Source organism: Callorhinchus milii, unplaced genomic scaffold (genome assembly GCF_018977255.1).
Source record: "Callorhinchus milii isolate IMCB2004 unplaced genomic scaffold, IMCB_Cmil_1.0 Scaffold11, whole genome shotgun sequence".
In the NCBI taxonomy this organism is placed as follows: Eukaryota; Metazoa; Chordata; class Chondrichthyes; order Chimaeriformes; family Callorhinchidae; genus Callorhinchus; species Callorhinchus milii.
In genome coordinates, this window is record NW_024704752.1 from 3,303,119 (window position 1) to 3,322,440 (window position 19,322).

Sequence of the window (19,322 nt, forward strand, 5' to 3'; positions counted from 1 at the left end):
TCTTCAACCGTGCTTTTGATCTCCCTGCTTCCCCCCCTGCTCTCCACCCTCCCTCACCCGGACCTCCAGCTTGGGTCTGTAACTCTGTCTGTCCAGTGCCTTGGGATGTCCTCCTGAAGTTAAAGGCGCTATATAAATGTCATTTGGTTGTTGTTGTTGTTACTGTATGTCTGCCTGTGTGCATATCTCTGGGCATGTGAATCTCTCGCACTGTGTCATTTATTTAAAGCGCTCTGAGACGCCATCCGGCGTGGAGGGCGCTATATAAATCCAAGTTGTTGCTGTTGTTGTATGTGTAAATCTCTGAATGAATCATGGATCATGTGTGTATTAGTCTTTCAGATTGTGTGAATTTGAGTGTGTAACTGTGAGTCACTGTGTTTGTGTGTTCTCACTGTGTATGTGTTACTATGAATCTTTCCGTCACTGTGTGAGTTACTAAGTGTGTGTAAGGGAATGTGTCTCTTTGTATGTGATAGTGGGTGTCAGTCTCTGTGTGCGCGCGTGTCACTCTATATGTAAGAGCATTTGTGAGGATATGTCACTCTGCATCAGTATCTGTGAGAGCATATGTCACTTTGTATGTCACGGCGTGTCTGAGACTGTGCGTGAGGGTGTGTGGCACTCTGCATCAAGACGTGTGCCAGTGTGCATTGGTCAGACCACATCTGGAGTACGGCGTTCAGTTTCGGGCACCGCACTTCAGGAAAGATAATAATGGCTCTGGAGGGGGTGCAGTGCAGATTCGCCAGAATTATACCAGGGCTCAATCAAGAGGACATGTTGCGTAAACATGGTCTCTACTCTGTTGAGTTTAGAAGGTTGAGGGGTGAGCTGATTGAGGTGTTTAAAATAATAATGGGATTGGAAAGGGTAGACACAGAGAAACTATTTCCTCTGGTGGGGGAATCCAGAACAAGGTGGGGGTGGGGCACATCATTTTAATATTAGAGCCAGGCCATTTGGAAGTGAAATTAGGAGGCAGTTTTTCACCTCCTGTGGAAATCTCCCTCCCCCAAAAGGCTTTGGATTATTTGTGGAGTCCTGTAGCTCAGTGGTTAGAGCACTCGAGAGACCTGAGTTCAATTCCAGGCAGAGGGCGAAACCTTGGGCAAGTTTCCTTACTCCACACAGAGCCTAATAATAATCCCTCCAAAACCAAAAACAATAATAAATTGGTCATTTTCAATCTACGACTGTTTGTGGGACATTGTTGTGCGCAATTGGCTGCCGCGTTCGCCCACAAATATACAGTCAATTCACTTTACAGTGTGTTCTGTGAAGCGCTTTGGGATGTCCTCCCGATGTGAAAAGCGCTATATAAAATGTAAGGATTATTATTATTATTATGGTTGGATCCATTCACATCTTATAGACTGAGGAGAGATGTTTGTTAGGTCAGAGTGCCAAGTGATATGGGGCAAGGGCGGGTAATTGGAGTTGAGGTACAGATCGTCCATGATCTTACACTCTGTGTGTGACGGTCTGTGTCAGGGTATATGCCACTCTTTGTATCCATGTGTGTGTCAGGGTGTATGCCACTCTTTGTGACTGTGTGTGTATCAGGGTGTATGTCACTCTTTGTATCAGTGGGTGTGCGTCAGGGTACGTGTCATTCTTTGTGTCAGGGTATATGTCAGTGTGCATGTCACTCTTTGTGTCAGGGTGTGTGTCTCTCTGTGTCAGGGTGAGTGTCTCTTTGTGTGTCAGGGTGTGTGTCAGGGTGTGTGTCTCTCTGTGTGTCAGGGTGTGTGTTCCTTTGTGTGTCAGGGTGTGTCTCTCTGTGTGTGTCAGGGTGTGTGTCAGGGTGCGTGTCTCTCTGTGTGTCAGGGTGAGTGTCTCTCTGTGTGTCAGGGTGTGTGTCTCTCTGTGCCAGGGTGTGTGTCTCTCTGTGTTTCAGGGTGTGTGTCAGGGTGACCTCTCTGTGTGTCAGGTTGAGTGTCTCTCTTTGTGTCATGGTGTGTGTCTCTCTGTGTGTCAGGTTGAGTGTCTCTCTGTGTGTCAGGGTGAGTGTCTCTCTGTGTGTCAGGGTGAGTGTCAGGGTGTGTCTCTCTGTGTGTCAGGGTGTGTGTGTCAGGGTGTGTGTCAGGGTGTGTGTCAGGGTGAGTGTCTCTCTGTGTGTCAGGGTGTGTGTCTCTGTGTGTCAGGGTGTGTGTCAGGGTGTGTGTCTCTCTGTGTGTCAGGGTGTGTGTCTCTGTGTGTCAGGGTGTGTGTCTCTCTGTGTGTCAGGGTGTGTGTCTCTCTGTGTGTCAGGGTGTGTGTCTCTCTGTGTGTCAGGGTGTGTGTCTCTCTGTGTGTCAGGGTGTGTGTCTCTGTGTGTCAGGGTGTGTGTCTCTCTGTGTGTCAGGGTGTGTGTCTCTCTGTGTGTCAGGGTGTGTGTCTCTCTGTGTGTCAGGGTGTGTGTCTCTCTGTGTGTCAGGGTGTGTGTCAGGGTGTGTGTCTCTCTGTGTGTCAGGGTGTGTGTCTCTCTGTGTGTCAGGGTGTGTGTCTGTCTGTGTGTCAGGGTGTGTGTGTGACTGTGTGTCAGGGTGTGTGTGTGACTGTGTGTCAGGGTGTGTGTCTCTCTGTGTGTCAGGGTGTGTGTCAGGGTGAGTGTCTCTGTGTGTCAGGGTGTGTGTCTCTCTGTGTGTCAGGGTGTGTGTCTCTGTGTGTCAGGGTGTGTGTCTCTCTGTGTGTCAGGGTGTGTGTCAGGGTGTGTGTCTCTCTGTGTGTCAGGGTGTGTGTCAGGGTGTGTGTCAGGGTGTGTGTCTCTCTGTGTGTCAGGGTGTGTGTCTCTCTGTGTGTCAGGGTGTGGTCTCTCTGTGTGTCAGGGTGTGTGTCTCTCTGTGTGTCAGGGTGTGTGTCTCTCTGTGTGTCAGGGTGTGTGTCTCTCTGTGTGTCAGGGTGTGTGTCTCTCTGTGTGTCAGGGTGTGTGTCTCTCTGTGTGTCAGGGTGTGTGTCTCTCTGTGTGTCAGGGTGTGTGTCTCTCTGTGTGTCAGGGTGTGTGTCAGGGTGTGTGTCTCTCTGTGTGTCAGGGTGTGTGTCAGGGTGTGTGTCTCTCTGTGTGTCAGGGTGTGTGTCAGAGTGTGTGTCTCTCTGTGTGTCAGGGTGTGTGTCTCTCTGTGTGTCAGGGTGTGTGTCTCTCTGTGTGTCAGGGTGTGTGTCTCTCTGTGTGTCAGGGTGTGTGTCAGGGTGTGTGTCTCTCTGTGTGTCAGGGTGTGTGTCTCTGTGTGTCAGGGTGTGTGTCTCTCTGTGTGTCAGGGTGTGTGTCTCTCTGTGTGTCAGGGTGTGTGTCTCTCGGTGTGTCAGGGTGTGTGTCTCTCTTGTGTCAGGGGTGTGTGTCAGGGTGTGTGTCTCTCTGTGTGTCAGGGTGTGTGTCTCTCTATGTGTCAGGGTGTGTGTCAGGGTGTGTGTCTCTCTGTGTGTCAGGGTGTGTGTCAGGGTGTGTGTCTCTCTATGTGTCAGGGTGTGTGTCAGGGTGTGTGTCTCTCTGTGTGTCAGGGTGTGTGTCTCTCTGTGTGTCAGGGTGTGTGTCTCTATGTGTCAGGGTGTGTGTCAGGGTGTGTGTCTCTCTATGTGTCAGGGTGTGTGTCTCTCTGTGTGTCAGGGTGTGTGTCTCTCTGTGTGTCAGGGTGTGTGTCAGGGTGTGTGTCTCTCTGTGTGTCAGGGTGTGTGTCTCTCTATGTGTCAGGGTGTGTGTCAGGGTGTGTGTCTCTCTGTGTGTCAGGGTGTGTGTCAGGGTGTGTGTCTCTCTGTGTGTCAGGGTGTGTGTCAGAGGGTGATGTACTTCCGGTGGTTGGCGGCGGGAGCGCGGCCTCCTGGGAGCGGAGGGCAGTAACGGTCGGTGCGCGCGGCGGTCGCTGCGTCTCGAGCGGCATGTGATCGCCGGGCGGGACAGCGGCGGCGGTGAGTGTCCGGTCCCTCTGTGTCTCTCATTACCGTGTGAGGCGGAGGCGGGTGTGTGTGTGTGTGTGAGAGGGGAGAGTCAGGCGGCCATTTCTACCGCCGGTATCTAACCGCCGCCCCTTCAGCCTCTCTCCCTCTCCTCTCCTTCCTTCCCTCTTTTCCACTGAGAGTCTCTTTATTTTACCTTCTCCTCTCCTCCGGGCAGTGGAGACAGACAGACAGACACAGGTTGCCTCGCCTCGGGTTTCACGGCATCATTTTTTTTGAATGGTTTTACTGTGTGTGTTGCCGGTTGCTCCCCCCCCCCCCCCTGCCGGCCCCCCCCCCTGCCGGTTGCCCCTCCCCCCTGCCGGTGCCCCTCCCCCTGCCGGTTGCCCCCCCCCTGCCGATTGCCCCCCCCCCCTGCCGATTGCCCCTCCACCCTGCCGATTGCCGGGCCCCCCCCTGCCGCCCCCCCCCCCCCCCCCACCTGCCGATTGCCCCCCCCCCCCCCTGCCGGTTGCCGGGCCCCCCCCCCTGCCGGTTGCCGCCCCCCCCCCTGCCGGTTGCCGGGCCCCCCCCCCCCCTGCCGGTTGCCGGGCCCCCCCCCCCCTGCCGGTTGCCGGCCCCCCCCTGCCGGTTGCCCCCCCCCCCCCCTGCCGGTTGCCCCCCCCTGCCGGTTGCCGGGCCCCCCCCCCCTGCCGGTTGCCGGCCCCCCCCCCCGCCGGTTGCCGGCCCCCCCCGCCGGTTGCCGGGCCCCCCCCCTGCCGGTTGCCCCCCCCCCCTGCCGGTTGCCCCCCCCTGCCGGTTGCCGGCTCCCCCCCCCCCCGGTTGCCGGCTCCCCCCCCTGCCGGTTGCCGCCCCCCCCCCCTGCCGGTTGCCCCCCCCCCTGCCGGGCCCCCCCCCCTGCCCCCCCCGCGGGTTGCCCCCCCCCTGCCGGTTGGCCCCCCCCCCTGCCGGTTGCCCCCCCCCTGCCGGTTGCCCCCCCCCCCTGCCGGTTGCCCCCCCCCCTGCCGGTTGCCCCCCCCCCCCCCCCCCCCCCCCCCCCCCCCCCCTGCCGGTTGCCCCCCCCCCCTGCCGGTTGCCCCCCCCCCCCTGCCGGTTGCCCCCCCCCCTGCCGGTTGCCGGGCCCCCGCTGCCTGTCTCCGCGTGTGTTGTACGTCTGTGTAAAAAAAAAACCCTACACACACGTCGCCTGAGGAGCGAAAGAGCCGCGGCTTCTCTTCACTTCTTCCCGCAATCGACCTTATTCCCCCCCCACTGTCTTGGTGTTTCTCAATGGATTTTTCGACGCCTTCCCGGACTGTACAATCAGAGGGTTTCTTTTTCTCCTTTACGCGCCCCTATCTCTTACCTTTACCCTCTCTCTCCTTTACCCCTTTCTCTCTCTCTCCTTTACCCCCTCTCTCTCTCTCCTTTACCCCCTCTCTCTCTCCTTTACCCCCTCTTTCCCTCTCTCTCCTTACCCCCCTCTCTCCTTTACCCCCTCTCTCTCCTTTACCCCCCTCTCTCCTTTACCCTCCCTCTCTCTCTCCTTTACCCCCCTCTCTCTTTCCTCTCTCTCTCCTTTACCCCCCCTCTCTCTCCTTTACCCCCTCTCTCCTTTACCCCCTCTCTCTCTCTCCTTTACCCCCTCTCTCTCTCCTTTACCCTCTCTCTCTCCTTTACCCTCTCTCTCTCATTTACCCTCTCTCTCTCCTTTACCCTCTCCTTTACCCCCCTCTCTCTCTCCTTTACCCCCCCTCTCTCTCTCCTTTACCCCCCCTCTCTCCTTTACCCCCCTCTCTCCTTTACCCCCCTCTCTCCTTTACCCCCTCTCTCCTTTACCCCCTCTCTCCTTTACCCCCCTCTCCTTTCCCCCCTCTCTCTCTCCTTTACCCCCACCCACTTTCTCTCTCTCTCTCTCTGCCTTTCTATGTGGCAAACACGCCATTTGCCCCCTCTCCACTCCCAGCAGCAGTCGGTTGTTCCATTAAACGTCTCCTGATATTGAATCCTGTTTCTCCCTCCGTGAGGCTCAGTCTCTCTCTCTCTCTGTGTTGCCAGTAACCCCTGTCTGCGTGGCTTCTGATGGTGGTGAAGTAAAGCAGCTTATTTTTATGTTGATTATCTTAGGCTCAATGATTATCCCAGCACTGAAACAGGCCATTCGGCTCATTAAGACCCACCACCCTGATGTTAGCTTTGCTTGCATCCCTGACCAAAACCTTGACTGACCCCTACACCCCCCCCCCACATCTATAACTTTTTTGCCCTTTAATATTCACTTTTTGGGTTCGATTCCTGGACAGGGCGAACGAAACGAAACACTGGGCAAATTTCCTTACTCCACATGCCTCCGTTTACCTAGCAGTAAGTAGGAACCCGGTTGTTAGTCAATTTGCGGATCGCTTTTCTGCGGGAGTTTTTCCAAACTCTGGAATATTCTTCCTCTGTCCCTCCACCCTGCCCCTTTCTTCCCCATCTTCAGGTTATGCCTGAAGACCTTCCCATTTGACTGTGCCTATGGTCCCCTCTCCCCGGCTCAAAGTCGTGCTCTGCCACTGTCAAGCGCTCTGGAAGGCTATCCTGCGTAAGGGGCGCTATATAAATGCAAGTTGTTGTAATAATCTCTTAAAAATAATAATAATGATTTGGTCACTCAATCCACTGCTGTTTGTGGGACACTGCTGTGCGCAATCGGCTGCCACGTTTCGCCCACAAAATATGCAGTCAATTCACTTTACAGTATATTCTGTGAAGCACTTTGAGAGTTTCAAAGATGTGATAAGGTGCTATATCAAATGCAAGGATTATTATTATGCTTGTATTCTGTCACAATGAGGCGAGCTGTTGTGCAAAAGTGGTTGAAAATGTGGAACTTGCACCCTTGTGCATGTTAATATGTTGTCAGGCACAAGTGCAGCATCTTATTGGGTCTTAGAGCAACACCCAAGTGGTTGATTTTCTTTTTAGTATGAAAATGTTGAGAATGGGCGGTAATTTTTTTCATGTCGTGTGAATCATAGTACGGTTAGAGACTTGAGGATTAGTTATATTCTAGAACATGCTGTGTTTAGACTATTTTATTTTCTCCATCTCTCCCAAGAGCAGTGACTCATGTGAGCTTACAAATTACTCAGACAGTGGTCATATTTCATTCCCCTGTTGAATTGGTCACTTTTTTCATATGTGAATCTAGAAGGTGAATATTTATTTATTAAGCAATCACAGCTAATCATGTATCTACTTTCAGGATGTTTAATTTTGCACTTTGATTATAATTTTAGTAGTGCACAGGAAGATATATATCCCATTAGCCGGCCAGCCCGAATAATAATAATGACTCGCATTGCTTTTCTCATTTATATTACAACACTGTGCCTGCAATCATTGTCAATGCTATAATATAAACTTGGGGACACTTGTCTGGAAATAATTATGACCACATCAACTGGAGGAACAGAATACTAGACAGCAAGGTGTCAGATCTATCCCACAGCTGCGTGTGTAGGTTTAGTGCTTTTCATATTTTTGTTGCCAGGGATGGGGCTGAACTGTCATGAATGTGGATTTTGCAGTGTTTCCCCCCAGAGATCAGGGAAGCTATGGCTACATAAATATGACATTTGAACATACATAATTGTTTTAGCTTTGCTCTTTTTTGAATTCCACCCCACATAGTGGTAGAGTGAATAAGATTAAAGGTACAACACTGTAGTTCTAATCTGAAGATACTAAAGTAATAATAATCCTTGCCTTTGATATAGTGCTTTTCACGTCGGGAGGACGTCCCCAAGCGCTTCACAGAACACACTGTAAAGTGAATTGACTATATATTTGTGGGCGAACGCGGCAGCCAATTGTGCACAGCAATGTCCCACAAACAGTCGTAGATTGAAAATGACCAATTTATTATTGTTTTGGGTTTGGGAGGGATTATTATTACTGGTTCTATTTGATGCTGGCTCTGCAGTATCCTGCAATATAAACAAGACACGTGTTGTTTAACCTCACCACCACCTCCCTATCTCAAACCTGTCCTTCCTTGCCAAAGCTCTGGAACATGTTATTGCCAACCAACTTTGCACACACCTCTCCCTCCACACCCTCTCCTACCCCTCCAGTCCGGTTTCCGCCCTGCCCACAGTACAGAGACAGTGCTGGTGAAGGTCACAAATGATGTCCTCTCTATCTGTGACCAGGGTTCCCTCTGCCTCCTCGTCCTCCTGGATCTCTACTGCGTTTGACACATTCGATCGTGCCATCATCCTTCACCGCCTGTCCTCCATCATCCACCTCAGTGGGACCGCACTCGCTTGGTTCGAGTCCTACCTTACAAACCGCCAACACTACATTTCTGCAAATGGCTTTTCTTCGAGCTTCCACCCGGTCACTTGCGGGGTTCCCAAGGTTCCATCCTTGACCCTTTCTCTTCCTCCTCTATATGCTCCCTCTCGGTGATGTCATCCGCAGACACGGGGTTAACTTCCACATGTATGCGGATGACACTCAACTCTACTTTTCCACCTCCAGCTGCGAACCCCAATCCCATGTTCTGTCAGCTTGTCTGTTGGACATCAGGAGCTGGATGAGCACAAATTTCCTGCAGTTAAATGTCAACAAGACGGAAGCCATACTCTTTGGCTCCCACCGACGTCTTCTATCCCATTCTGACCTCCTCAACCTACCCGACCTGTCCTTAAAACTCTCTGAACCCATACCCAACTTAGGCATCAGGTTCAATCCCCAGTTATCCTTCCTCTCCCACATCCAGTCTCTGGCCAGCACCGCTTTCTTCCACCTCCGCCACATTCCCTGTCTCTGACAATACCTCACCCCAAAAGCTGCTGAAACCCTTGTCTATTTCTTTGTCACCTCTTGGCTGGACTATTCTCCTTGCTGGTCTCCATTAATCATAAATCCAGCTCATTCAAAACTCTGCCGTCCGCATTGTCACCCGCACCAAACTTTGTACCCCGATTACTCCAGTCTTTGCCAAACTCCACTGGCTCCCTGTCAAAGAGCAGATCGACTTCAAGACCCTCACTCTAGTGTTTAAATCCCTCCATTCCTTGGCACCCCCCTATCTCTCTAACCTCTTCTCTCCCCACAGCAGTACCCGCTGCCTCTTCACTACTGGGTCCAGCCTCCTCCATATCCCCCGAATCCTCCGCTTCACCATCGGCAGCCATGCCTTCAGCTACTATGCCACAAAACTTTGGAACTCCCTTCCTCAACCCCTTTGTCTCACCCCTCCTTCCCCATCTTCAGATCGCACCTGAAGACCTTCCTTTTCGACTGCGCCTACGGCCACCTACCCCCTCCCCTTGGCTCGGCCTTAGGCTCCACTATTGTTAAGCGCTCTGAGACGCCTCTCAGCGTGGAGGGTGCTATATAAGTGCAAGTTGTTATTGCTTCTGAGTTATGTTCAGCACACAAGTAGGAGGCATTGTATTCCATTGATTCTCTTGATTTTTTTTATTACACCAGGGACCAGATGATTTTAAAAAAGTCATACATTTTAAAAATACAAACAGGTGATACACAGATGTCATCTGAAAGAAATCACTTGCGTTGTAAAAAGTTTCCTACAGGACTTTAGAACTTTTTTTTGGTTAATCCTGACCTTGTGCAATGATTTAAGTACTTTGGGATGCTACTCTGCATGAGGGGTATGCAAATGCAAGTTGTTGTTGTATGCATATACTTTTCCACTGGAGTCACTGAGTAGTATTGTGCTTCACTCCTGTCTGCAGTTTGGAGCTAAAGTTCTTTCAAACCTTTGTTCAGAATGCTGAATGTGAGTTACGTTTTAGGTGAGGTGCTGCTGGAGGGGGGAATCATTTTGAGATGCGTCTATCACTTGTGAACTTGCTATACTGTGTTTACTGCTGTATTGCTTAAAACACTCTTTAGACATATTAGCAGAATAAGATTGATAGCTACTACTATGTGCTTTTTAAGGTCACATAGACGTAATATGGATCTTTCATACTCTATATTGTATTTTTGTGAAAGAATCCCTCCAGTGAAGCTGCACAAGAAATATGTGGCTATCATTCACTTCTGTGAAATCCAAGTGACACTACTTTTGGGCATCAATTTATCTAAATTCAGTGCTTTCTTTAAGACGATCTAATAAGTTAATTTTATTTAAGAAAATTAGAATATATGTGCCAGGGCAATGTCTGGATGTTTATGGTCTGAGGACCAACCTGGATTTGTAATTTTTGTAATCTCCAGTTACGATTTTTTAAAAGAAATGAGCATTTTTTTATTTCTGTAAGCTGTCTTAAAGCTTGGCTGAGAAGCGTTGTGAGCATTGTTCACAATTCTAGTTGCACATGTCATTGAATGAATGATATTTACCAGGTACTTTCGTGTGTAGTTTTATTAATTACAGAAATGATGGAGCTCTTTGTATTTCTAAATTGGAACACACTTCCAAAAGTTGTAAATTTCTGTTGTATTTTTGGCTTGTGACTTCTTATTTATCAATTAATTCACTGCATTGGTTTACAATAAGGGGGCATGTGATTGGTCTGAAGAGCAGGTTTAGCACAGATAACAGGAGCTATTTCTTTACAGGGGTAACTTAACAGCTGTAATGAGTTACCAAGCAAAATGGATGAGATTCAGACTTATTTAAGAAACAGATTGATGTTGTAATAGTTTGGTGATAGGGATGGTATTCTGGAAGATCAAATGGGCTAATGACGTCTCTTGTGTAACACAGTCATTCACAAATTAGGTTTTGAATGAATTCTGAAACAGTTTGCCTCAAGAATAAGTAGAATATTCTATCATGACATTCATTCCCACAAGTGAAATGTGCTTTTTTAAAATAAAGTTAAGCTCTTTTTTTAAAAAAAATTGTTTTTCATAGACATAGTATTAATATGAGCAGTCAAAATCAGTTCATTGATTCCATCATTGCTAATTCTGCCAAATTCTGTTGCAAAATTTCAGTGTCCTTTTAAACAAGTTACATTTGTTGTAATGAATTCAGTATACTGGCTGGTAAGGAAAGTAATCTTGGTAAATGGCCTTTCAACTTTGGTGCTTGTTACCAGCTAAGTGCTCAAAACACAGTATGTAATGAATAAGTCAAAGTATTTAATGATCTCATCTACGTCATTTGATAGGTTCTAAGTCAGCTATTTATGTAGTCATAAATATAATCATGGTACTGTAAAATGATTACTTGCATTTAACACAGCATTTAACATCTTATCAAGTCAAAACATCATAAAGTGATTTACATGATGAGTTGCTTTAAAAATATTGTTATGTAAGTAAACATGAAAGTGAATCTACACTAACAGTGGCCTAGTAACACACATCTGTTTTTGGTGAAGCAAGGATGAAATGCTCTTCAAAACCTACATTTAATGTATATGAGTTCTTTAATCTTGACCTGAACAGGTAGACATTGAATTTATATTCAGTTGTTTATATCTGTGTGGGAAATGAAATGGAAACACTGCACTGATCAGTCTGGAAAAGGAGCTGTGAACGTGACACCTGGTTTCACTATTTTCAATATGACTGCTTATGTGGAAGTTTTTTGAAATTAGAAACTTAACCAAAGTTTTACCATACCAAACCTTTTCCCTCTTTCTGTGGCAATCTTTTTAAGTTTGATCAGTCTTGCAGAAATAACTAACTATAAACTTTCTAGTTATTGTTGATTTATCAGATTTCAATTCTATCTCTCCATAGTTCATGCATTCCTGTTTTTTATGAGACGGAGGAAATGGAATGGAAGGACTAATACATATCATGGAAAGAATGATGTACCCAATCATTTAATTCATGCTGTTTTGTAATGAGTATCCAACAGCTTTAATTTTTAACTACCAAACCAAAATTTAGCAGAAATGTAACTGATTTATACATTAATTATATTTCAACCCAAACTCCTAATCCTCAAAATTCCACTCAATAATAAACAAACTAAATATTTTATCATTCGTGTCAGTACTGTGTGAGTGTGAACAAAGCAAGTTGGTATGGAACATGAGGGAATGCACCACACCTCCACACTCACATTCCATACCTACGTATTACAAAATAACTGTCACCATATTTTACCAGAATGACTGAATTTATATTTTTCAGATTGCTGAATCTGTCCTAAAATGGCAACTGTAAATTAAATATTTTCAAAAAAAGTAAGTTGCCCACATTGGCAGCTGTGTTTCTTTGCTAAATCACTTATTTGCATGGGTTTGTCTGTGCTGTGATGTATTGTTATACAATTTTTTGAACTACTATATCGAGCTCTACTCGGGTTTTACCTTGCTGATGTGTAATATGTATATCCTGACTAATACAAGAAAACTTGCATAAGTCTTACCTTTATAAATCATATAATTGCATAAGTCGTACATTCCCCTGATTCCCATTCAATTTCCTAACAGAAACACTTTGATTTCTTTGTGCAACCTCCTAACTTGTCATACACTCCATTGTGCCCGTACCTACCGGCTGCCTTGAATCTCAGGAAATAACATCCTGGCCCGTTGACACATGCACACTTAGGGTTAGGGTTAGCTGCATTGAATTTTGGTAAAAGTAGTCTTGATCCGTTGATGCATGCGCAGAACCTCATTTCCAAAGATTCAATGCGATTCCAAAGTTTGCCGCTAAGTGTGCATGCAGCGACACATTGAATCGTGGGAAGTGTAGTCTTGACGCACTTACCTGCTGCAGTGATGAACTATCACATTTACCGACTGCATTAAATTACCTATGCATATGTAGATTATTGATTACATCGGATTTTGTACGAATTGTACAGTTTTGTCTGCAACTCATGCTTTCTGTAAGTCGTATTCACTGTTATGGTCCCGAATGATATGATTTATGCGACTTTTACTGTATATGCAACATGGGCTTATTTATCCCATGCCGGTGGATACAATACAAATTTACATAGCGACTTTCAAGTCAGGAGCATGTCTCGAGGTGCAAGAATAGGGACGGGGGAAGAAATAGTTGAGAGTCTCTCCCATTGAATTCACAGAATATGTATTTATTGAGGCAGGGATAAATTGTTGTATATTCTTCCTGCTATTCTATACACGTGTTGATCAACAGAAGTGGCTTGTGGATGATTTTGTCAGAGGTTTGGGTTGACAGAGATGGTCTGAAGTTTAGCTGACCTCTCATTCTCTTTATGTTGCATGAAGTCTGTGGACATGGTTCTGGTTGTAGTTGAATTGGTAGAGCTTAGGTGTTAGATGCCTGTGGTGTTTTTTTGCATACTTTTTCTTTTCCTGGCTCTAGTCATTTACAAATCAGTTTGATTCTGTAATGAGAGATTAGGGTGGGTACTATGGAAGGATGAGATTAAAAGGGCCAAAGCTGCATTTTCATCAAAACTGCTTGTGATTTGTAATTGAGGACATGACACCTTCTTTCAGAATGTATGCGGACTGTCTCATGAGTGAGATTTTTTTCTCTAAGTACTGCTTAGTACTTCAGCTGCCTTCAGTTCCCCTCGACTTTCTACCCCCTCCTCGCTCCTTCCCTTCCCTCCCCCTGATCATTTCCCCCTGCTCGGGTCCCGACCCAACTGTCCAGTGCCTTGGGACGTCCTCCCGACGTGAAAGGCGCTCTATAAAGGAAATCTTGTTGTTGTTGTTGCTGGGAAGGGCAAGATAATTTGTGAGATTGGAATGTGAATTATTTGCAGTGTTGTTGCTTTTTTAAATTCTACAATATTTCAATTCTGTATGTTTTTTGATTTGTGGGTTCTATTAGTTAACTTGTCAGACTGTCACAAGTGTGACGAGGGCTAATTTAGGTAAGTAAGGCTATCCAATTAATTTCCTTATCCCAAAGGTTATCTGTGGAGCTCCTCGCTGCAATCCCTTTATTTTGCCTCCTCTTTGCCCGTCTTCAAATCACACCTGAAGACCTTCCTCTTCGACCTTCCTTCGGTCACCTTCCCTCACTTTCAGGCTTGGCGTCAAGCCATGTCACTGTTAAAGTACCCGCATGAAGGGCACTATATAAATGTTGGTAGGAAGAATAAATAATTGTGCAGAATTCAAAGTGAAATTGAAGCTTACTCACGTTGTGATTCTGGAATATAGAAGAAGTGTGATATTTGTGTTTTCGCTCATCTTGCTTGGACTTCTGAAGAATTTTCAAAAATATTTTTGTAGTTGTAAGCATAAATAGTGGTATCTTGGTATAAATATGTAGATTTCAGTTTATCCTGTCTTTTAATAAAGACGATGTTTACAAACTTATTTCCAACAAAAATAGCAGATCTTTTCAACACAATTTAGAAACAATGACTCAAAAACCTTAAAACTTCATAATACCAAATATATATTCAGATGAACTAAATTATCAATTATGTATTGAAAAAATTATCACCATGGAATGAGAAAAGATTATTTGGGTCTTCAAGTCGACTTCTTTCACGGATCGTATGCAGTACAATCAGCCTTTTATGGTCTAAATCTCATCAATTCAATCTCCTAAAGGAAAGCTTTGTGTGTATGGAGATGATTGCAATTTTATATTGTGTGTCAGTAATCTACTTTTTAATCGTGGCTTTTTTTAATTGTTCCTTTTCAGTTGTGGCTTTTCTGTTGCTGCAGCTATCTACCGTTCATGCTTTAATCTCTTACAGATGGTGTAGCTACTGTGACATAAACACTCCACTAATTAAAGCTTCAGGTAGCAGAAAGAGAAGGTAAGAGTATTCTAGGTTACCTGAATATTTTTTTCATGTATAGCCATAACCGAACGTTCAATGTTTTTGTATATCAAAAATGTCTTGTATTGCTTAGTTATAACAAACCAAACTTTGCTGTCAATGAATTTTAATAGCCCACATAGTTTTCCAATTCCCTGAGTAACAAAGTGAAGTGTGGGATCTAATTGGACATTTATTTGGTTAATATTCGGCATTCAGGAAATAAGACCATTACATGTCTGGTTCCAAAAATGAGCACTAGAGGGCAATAATGTCTGTACTCTTTGGCATTATCGAACCTATTATGGTAAAATTTCAATATATAAGGCTGCCAGAAGGTTAAGTTTAGCAGAAGCTTGGTAACTCGTTATGGTTCAGAGTATACAATCCCAATCAAATTATGTGACAAATGTGGAAAATCTAAGGTGTGAAGCTTAAAGGAAACTAGACGTATTTTTGTGCTTTTGTTTCCCCATCTTACATAAGGCAAGAGAATGCATCAGAAATGTTTCATATATAGAAATGTGGTAAGAAAATATTTTAATGTATTAATATGTTATGCAATATGCAATAATATGCAATAATAATTGCATTATTATTATGTTTCAATTTCTCAGATATAGTTCTCCATACAGTTAGAATTGGCTTGAAACAGTAAACACAGCGTGTTCATTTTAGGTGGTTGATTTGATTAAAAAGCCTGTGTGGGTCGATTATTCCTACTGTTGAAAAAGTGTTGAATAAAATATTGTTTACTCTGAATTTCTTGGGTGGGGGTGGGGGATAATTTTCTTGCCCATCAAATGTTTTCTCCCACTCCTAAAGGCTGATTCATGTTGGGTGTAGTTCCACAGACATCATTTACTTTCCATTATTTCACCCAAGTGTACACAGTGAATTTTATCAGCTCTTTGTTGTTTTATTTAACTGGAGAGAATATTGTTTCCAAGCCAAATCCTGCTCTCATTCAGCATCCACATGTATGCATTGTATTTAGAGGAAATCCTTAATCTGGTAGCCTTTATTTTGTTCAGTTGATTAGAAATATATGATAACGTTTTCTAAAAAGAATATTTTTTCAGTATGATTTGTTGTCGTTGAGAAGGACTTTTCCAGCTGCCCCATTTGATTTGACACGACACAAATTGATCAACATGAGTTAAAAGTGACTGCAACATTTGCATTATATTTTTAGTAATATTTAAGAGAAGCAAAGTCATGGAGAGTATTTTTCCAGCTCTGTCACACAACAGAATTGTTGATGAAAAATGTATTTTATCTTTGTGTTAGATAAAAAGTTAATGGTAACAAATAAATTCACAAAACTTCATAAAATATTTTATTGGTAGGGAGATTATATTTGGTGCAAAATATGATTCTTCNAAAAAAAAGATATGGGCATTCCAAACGTACATTGGCATATATGCAGACTATAAAATTGTCTTTCAGTCCTCGCTGGTAAAAGAAAAGCAAATCTTGGCTTTTAAGATGTAGTGATTATTCTTCAAATTAAGGTGTATTACACATACCATTTCTCCCCCTATTTCTTCCTTGGGAAAGTTGATTTACGAGATATACTTTTTCTGCTAATTTGGTTTGGTTGATTGGTTGTAACCAGTTCACAATTTTTTTAAAGTATAATTTGCTTACGTGCGCTTTAAGAATGTCATTACAAATGATCAGGATGTCATGCCCAATTAAATGTTTTCAAAGAGTAACTTAAATGTAATTCTGTTAAAATTTGTCACAATTAGCGAGCTTCAAATAATAATGGAGTTATTTAGTTGCTAAATGTAGTTAATTTGAGAATGTGCACTTATACATTATTAGGAAATTTGCTACATTTACCCTATAAAATAAAATAATTCCTAAAAGAGTTGCAAAGTCAAATTTGTATAATTTAATTGTAGTTATAATTGGAGCTACAATTGTTAAAATAACCAATTGGATTACCTTTGCATATTCCCTATTGCTATGTTGTCAGATTTTCAATTAATTTCCCACTTGTAACATACTGTATAAATTTCTTGCAAAATATGATCTTAGCAGTAAGTCATAATACAGTTTATCATATATTTACATCATGGAAATTAGCATTACAGTATTTCCTATCAATAGTTATGCCGTCATTTGAATCTCCTCTAACCCTCTTCTAAAACTGCCTTTGTTCCACAGAGTTTGTAAAAGACTGTACAGAGTAGATTGCTAAAAATTGTAGGAAGGGCTTGGTCAGACATAATATCTGTAGACCTCAAGCCTTCAGATAAAATCAGATTAACATCATGCCCATAGAATTGTATCATTGAATTTGTGGAGGTGCATGTCGTCCTGAAATAATGAAGGCTCCATTGGAGCATAATGCGACTGGAGCATATCCTTTGCAGGAGTTTAACAGTTGACTTTTATTGTTCAAATATTTCAAAGAGGTTTGCTGAAATGTAAGATACCATTGTCCTTGTGATAAATTAAAGGTGATTAAGGGCAATATGTCAAAGTCAATGCATCAGAAATGACCACTTCCTATTGTCGATGGGTAGACTATTATTAAGAGGCACCATACGGAAAATCCTTTGTAACTTAAAAACATCAAGAGTAAAACTTTGTGATTTACTTGAGCAGCTCAAAGGTAATTTTTTTAATCTAAATAAAATTCTGGAAGTCAGTAGTAACCTTGAATTTAAACTTTGCAATTAACTTTTAATTAGTATTGGTAACATTATCATTTCAGTACAGTGGGAAAAAACATTCTGAAGGAACATCATAGGTAAATATAATTATTTGTTGTCAGTAGCTCACTGGGGGCTGGGGGTGTGTGTCAGACATTTCAGACACATTTTGCGTGCTAGTTGGAAATTGAAATGCGACAATTAAAGGTTCTTATACAGACAGCTGTGGGTTGGGTTGCAGTTGCTGACAGATTTGGATTAGAAGGTGTTTTGCTTTTAAAATGGGCTTTAAAAATCCATTGTATCAAATGCTGTGCTGCAGAATCATTCATTTAAATGAGTATCAAGTTTAATGAATTCTACGGTTGTATGCATTAAGAATGCAAAATATATGTTTGAAAGAAATCTTTTTAAGTCACTTAAACGTATTGGATTTTTACAGATTTTTTATGCAGTTGAACTGTGTTTTCTTAAGCTTGAATAATTGTGTTTCTTGAATATTTTTGCTTTAACAGTATTTATTGGATTAAGAAAAGAGAAGATTCCTTTGTCAAAACCAAAGATGGACATAGAAGAAAAAAAATACATTAACAAGGAGAAAGATGATGAAATGGTAAAATAAAACATTTGCTAATGTCGGTTCAAATCTAAAGTGTTTACGTTCGAGGTTTTTTTTGTTGTTTTCTCTTCTCACCCCACTCCATACTGTCTGAAGCTTGTGACATAGACTGCAGTTGCTTCAATTGTAAATCAAGAATTGGGAGTTAAAAATTCTAATTTTTAATCCGCAATGAAGCAATTGACGACAACTCATCTTTTTCACAATATTTTTATGTCACCAGCTTCAGACAGTTATTTAAATAGAAATTCATATTTTTCAGGGTTATTAAACATTGTCTGTTGTGCCCTTTCAACCTGAAAGTTGGTTATTTTTGCAGTTCAAAATGTTAAAAAGTTTTTTTTCAAAAAAAGTAATGGTGGGAATTCATATTCCTCAATTTTGAGAAAATTGGGAATACTGATGAATACCAATTTTTACTAAATAAAATCAGAAATTGGCAAGCCCAGTTTCAATGAAGTGTCAACTTCTCTCCCTGAGTTTATTTTGCCAAATTAGTTACTTTACGGATTGCCATAAATGATACACTGTTTGTGTGATTGCCAGTCACCAAATTGTACAAATGAGTTTAATTGGCTGGAAACTTGCCACATCTGCTAAATGTATTTAGGTATCTGAATGTGTTCAAAGGTGCCTATAATGTTGCACTATATTATTTGGATGTTGTCCAACTTTTGAATCATGTAATATTGCGTTTTATATCCAGGAAGTTGAAAAAGGGAGAATTCGAACTACGAGTGCTTGCTTGAAATGTTCTCCATTTCATGCACGTGTCACAGTTGAGAATAGATGTAGAAGTTTCAAAGCTACATTACTGCAATTTACGTCGAGTGCTGTTTAGAGTTGGATATCAATTTTAAGAATTCACCTACTGTGCTGTAACTAGAATCCACAATAAGTAGTTGGTGGTTTAGTCCATTTCCTACGCTTGTAACACTTCACATACAATTCTGCTTGTGAAATGCCAGAACAAATTCCTCAAACACAAATATACCTTACATTTGCAACTATCCAACAGATCATTGGTTATCTCTGTCTACTGCAGGATATTTCTTTACTTCCTTGCTTTTGTAAATGTGCTCAGTTAAATGCACCCTCTACTGTCTGCCAATATGTGCTTCAAAACCATCTTCAGAAGACCATGCCCATCCTGTGGCCTCAAAGTTGAATTGTCTGTTTAGTGCCAAATTCAGAATATGTTCATCTTGAATTTGTAGCGCCTGATCATCCTGAGGCCCTAGACACAATGGCTTACTCTGAAATGTAATAACTATTGGTGATGTAAGCAATTTTAGCACCTTGTCTGTGCCAGCAAACTCCCCAAAACAGCGCTGCTGACAAACCGGGCTCCTGCACTTAAATAAATACGTCGTCTTGGTCATCAAATCGCTGCTGACATTAATTCCTGCATATTGTTCTTATTTGAAAAGGGTTTAACCAATCTTAATGCAGTTCCTAGTAAATGTGTGCAAAT

The 19,322-nt window shown here is 43.3% G+C and overlaps 1 protein-coding gene across 1 annotated transcript in view; it reads left to right on the plus strand.

Moving 5' to 3' along the window:
* Positions 1–3,748: 3,748 nt before the first annotated feature.
* The window catches only part of atp13a3 (ATPase 13A3), a 36,410-nt gene continuing 20,836 nt past the window's right edge, over positions 3,749–19,322 (plus strand). Inside the window, exons 1-3 of the mRNA XM_007902418.2 lie at positions 3,749–3,885; positions 14,498–14,560; positions 17,745–17,842. Of these exons, the coding sequence (XP_007900609.2) occupies positions 17,792–17,842 (51 nt within the window). The 5' untranslated portion in view covers positions 3,749–3,885; positions 14,498–14,560; positions 17,745–17,791. The remainder of the gene's footprint in view (positions 3,886–14,497; positions 14,561–17,744; positions 17,843–19,322) is intronic.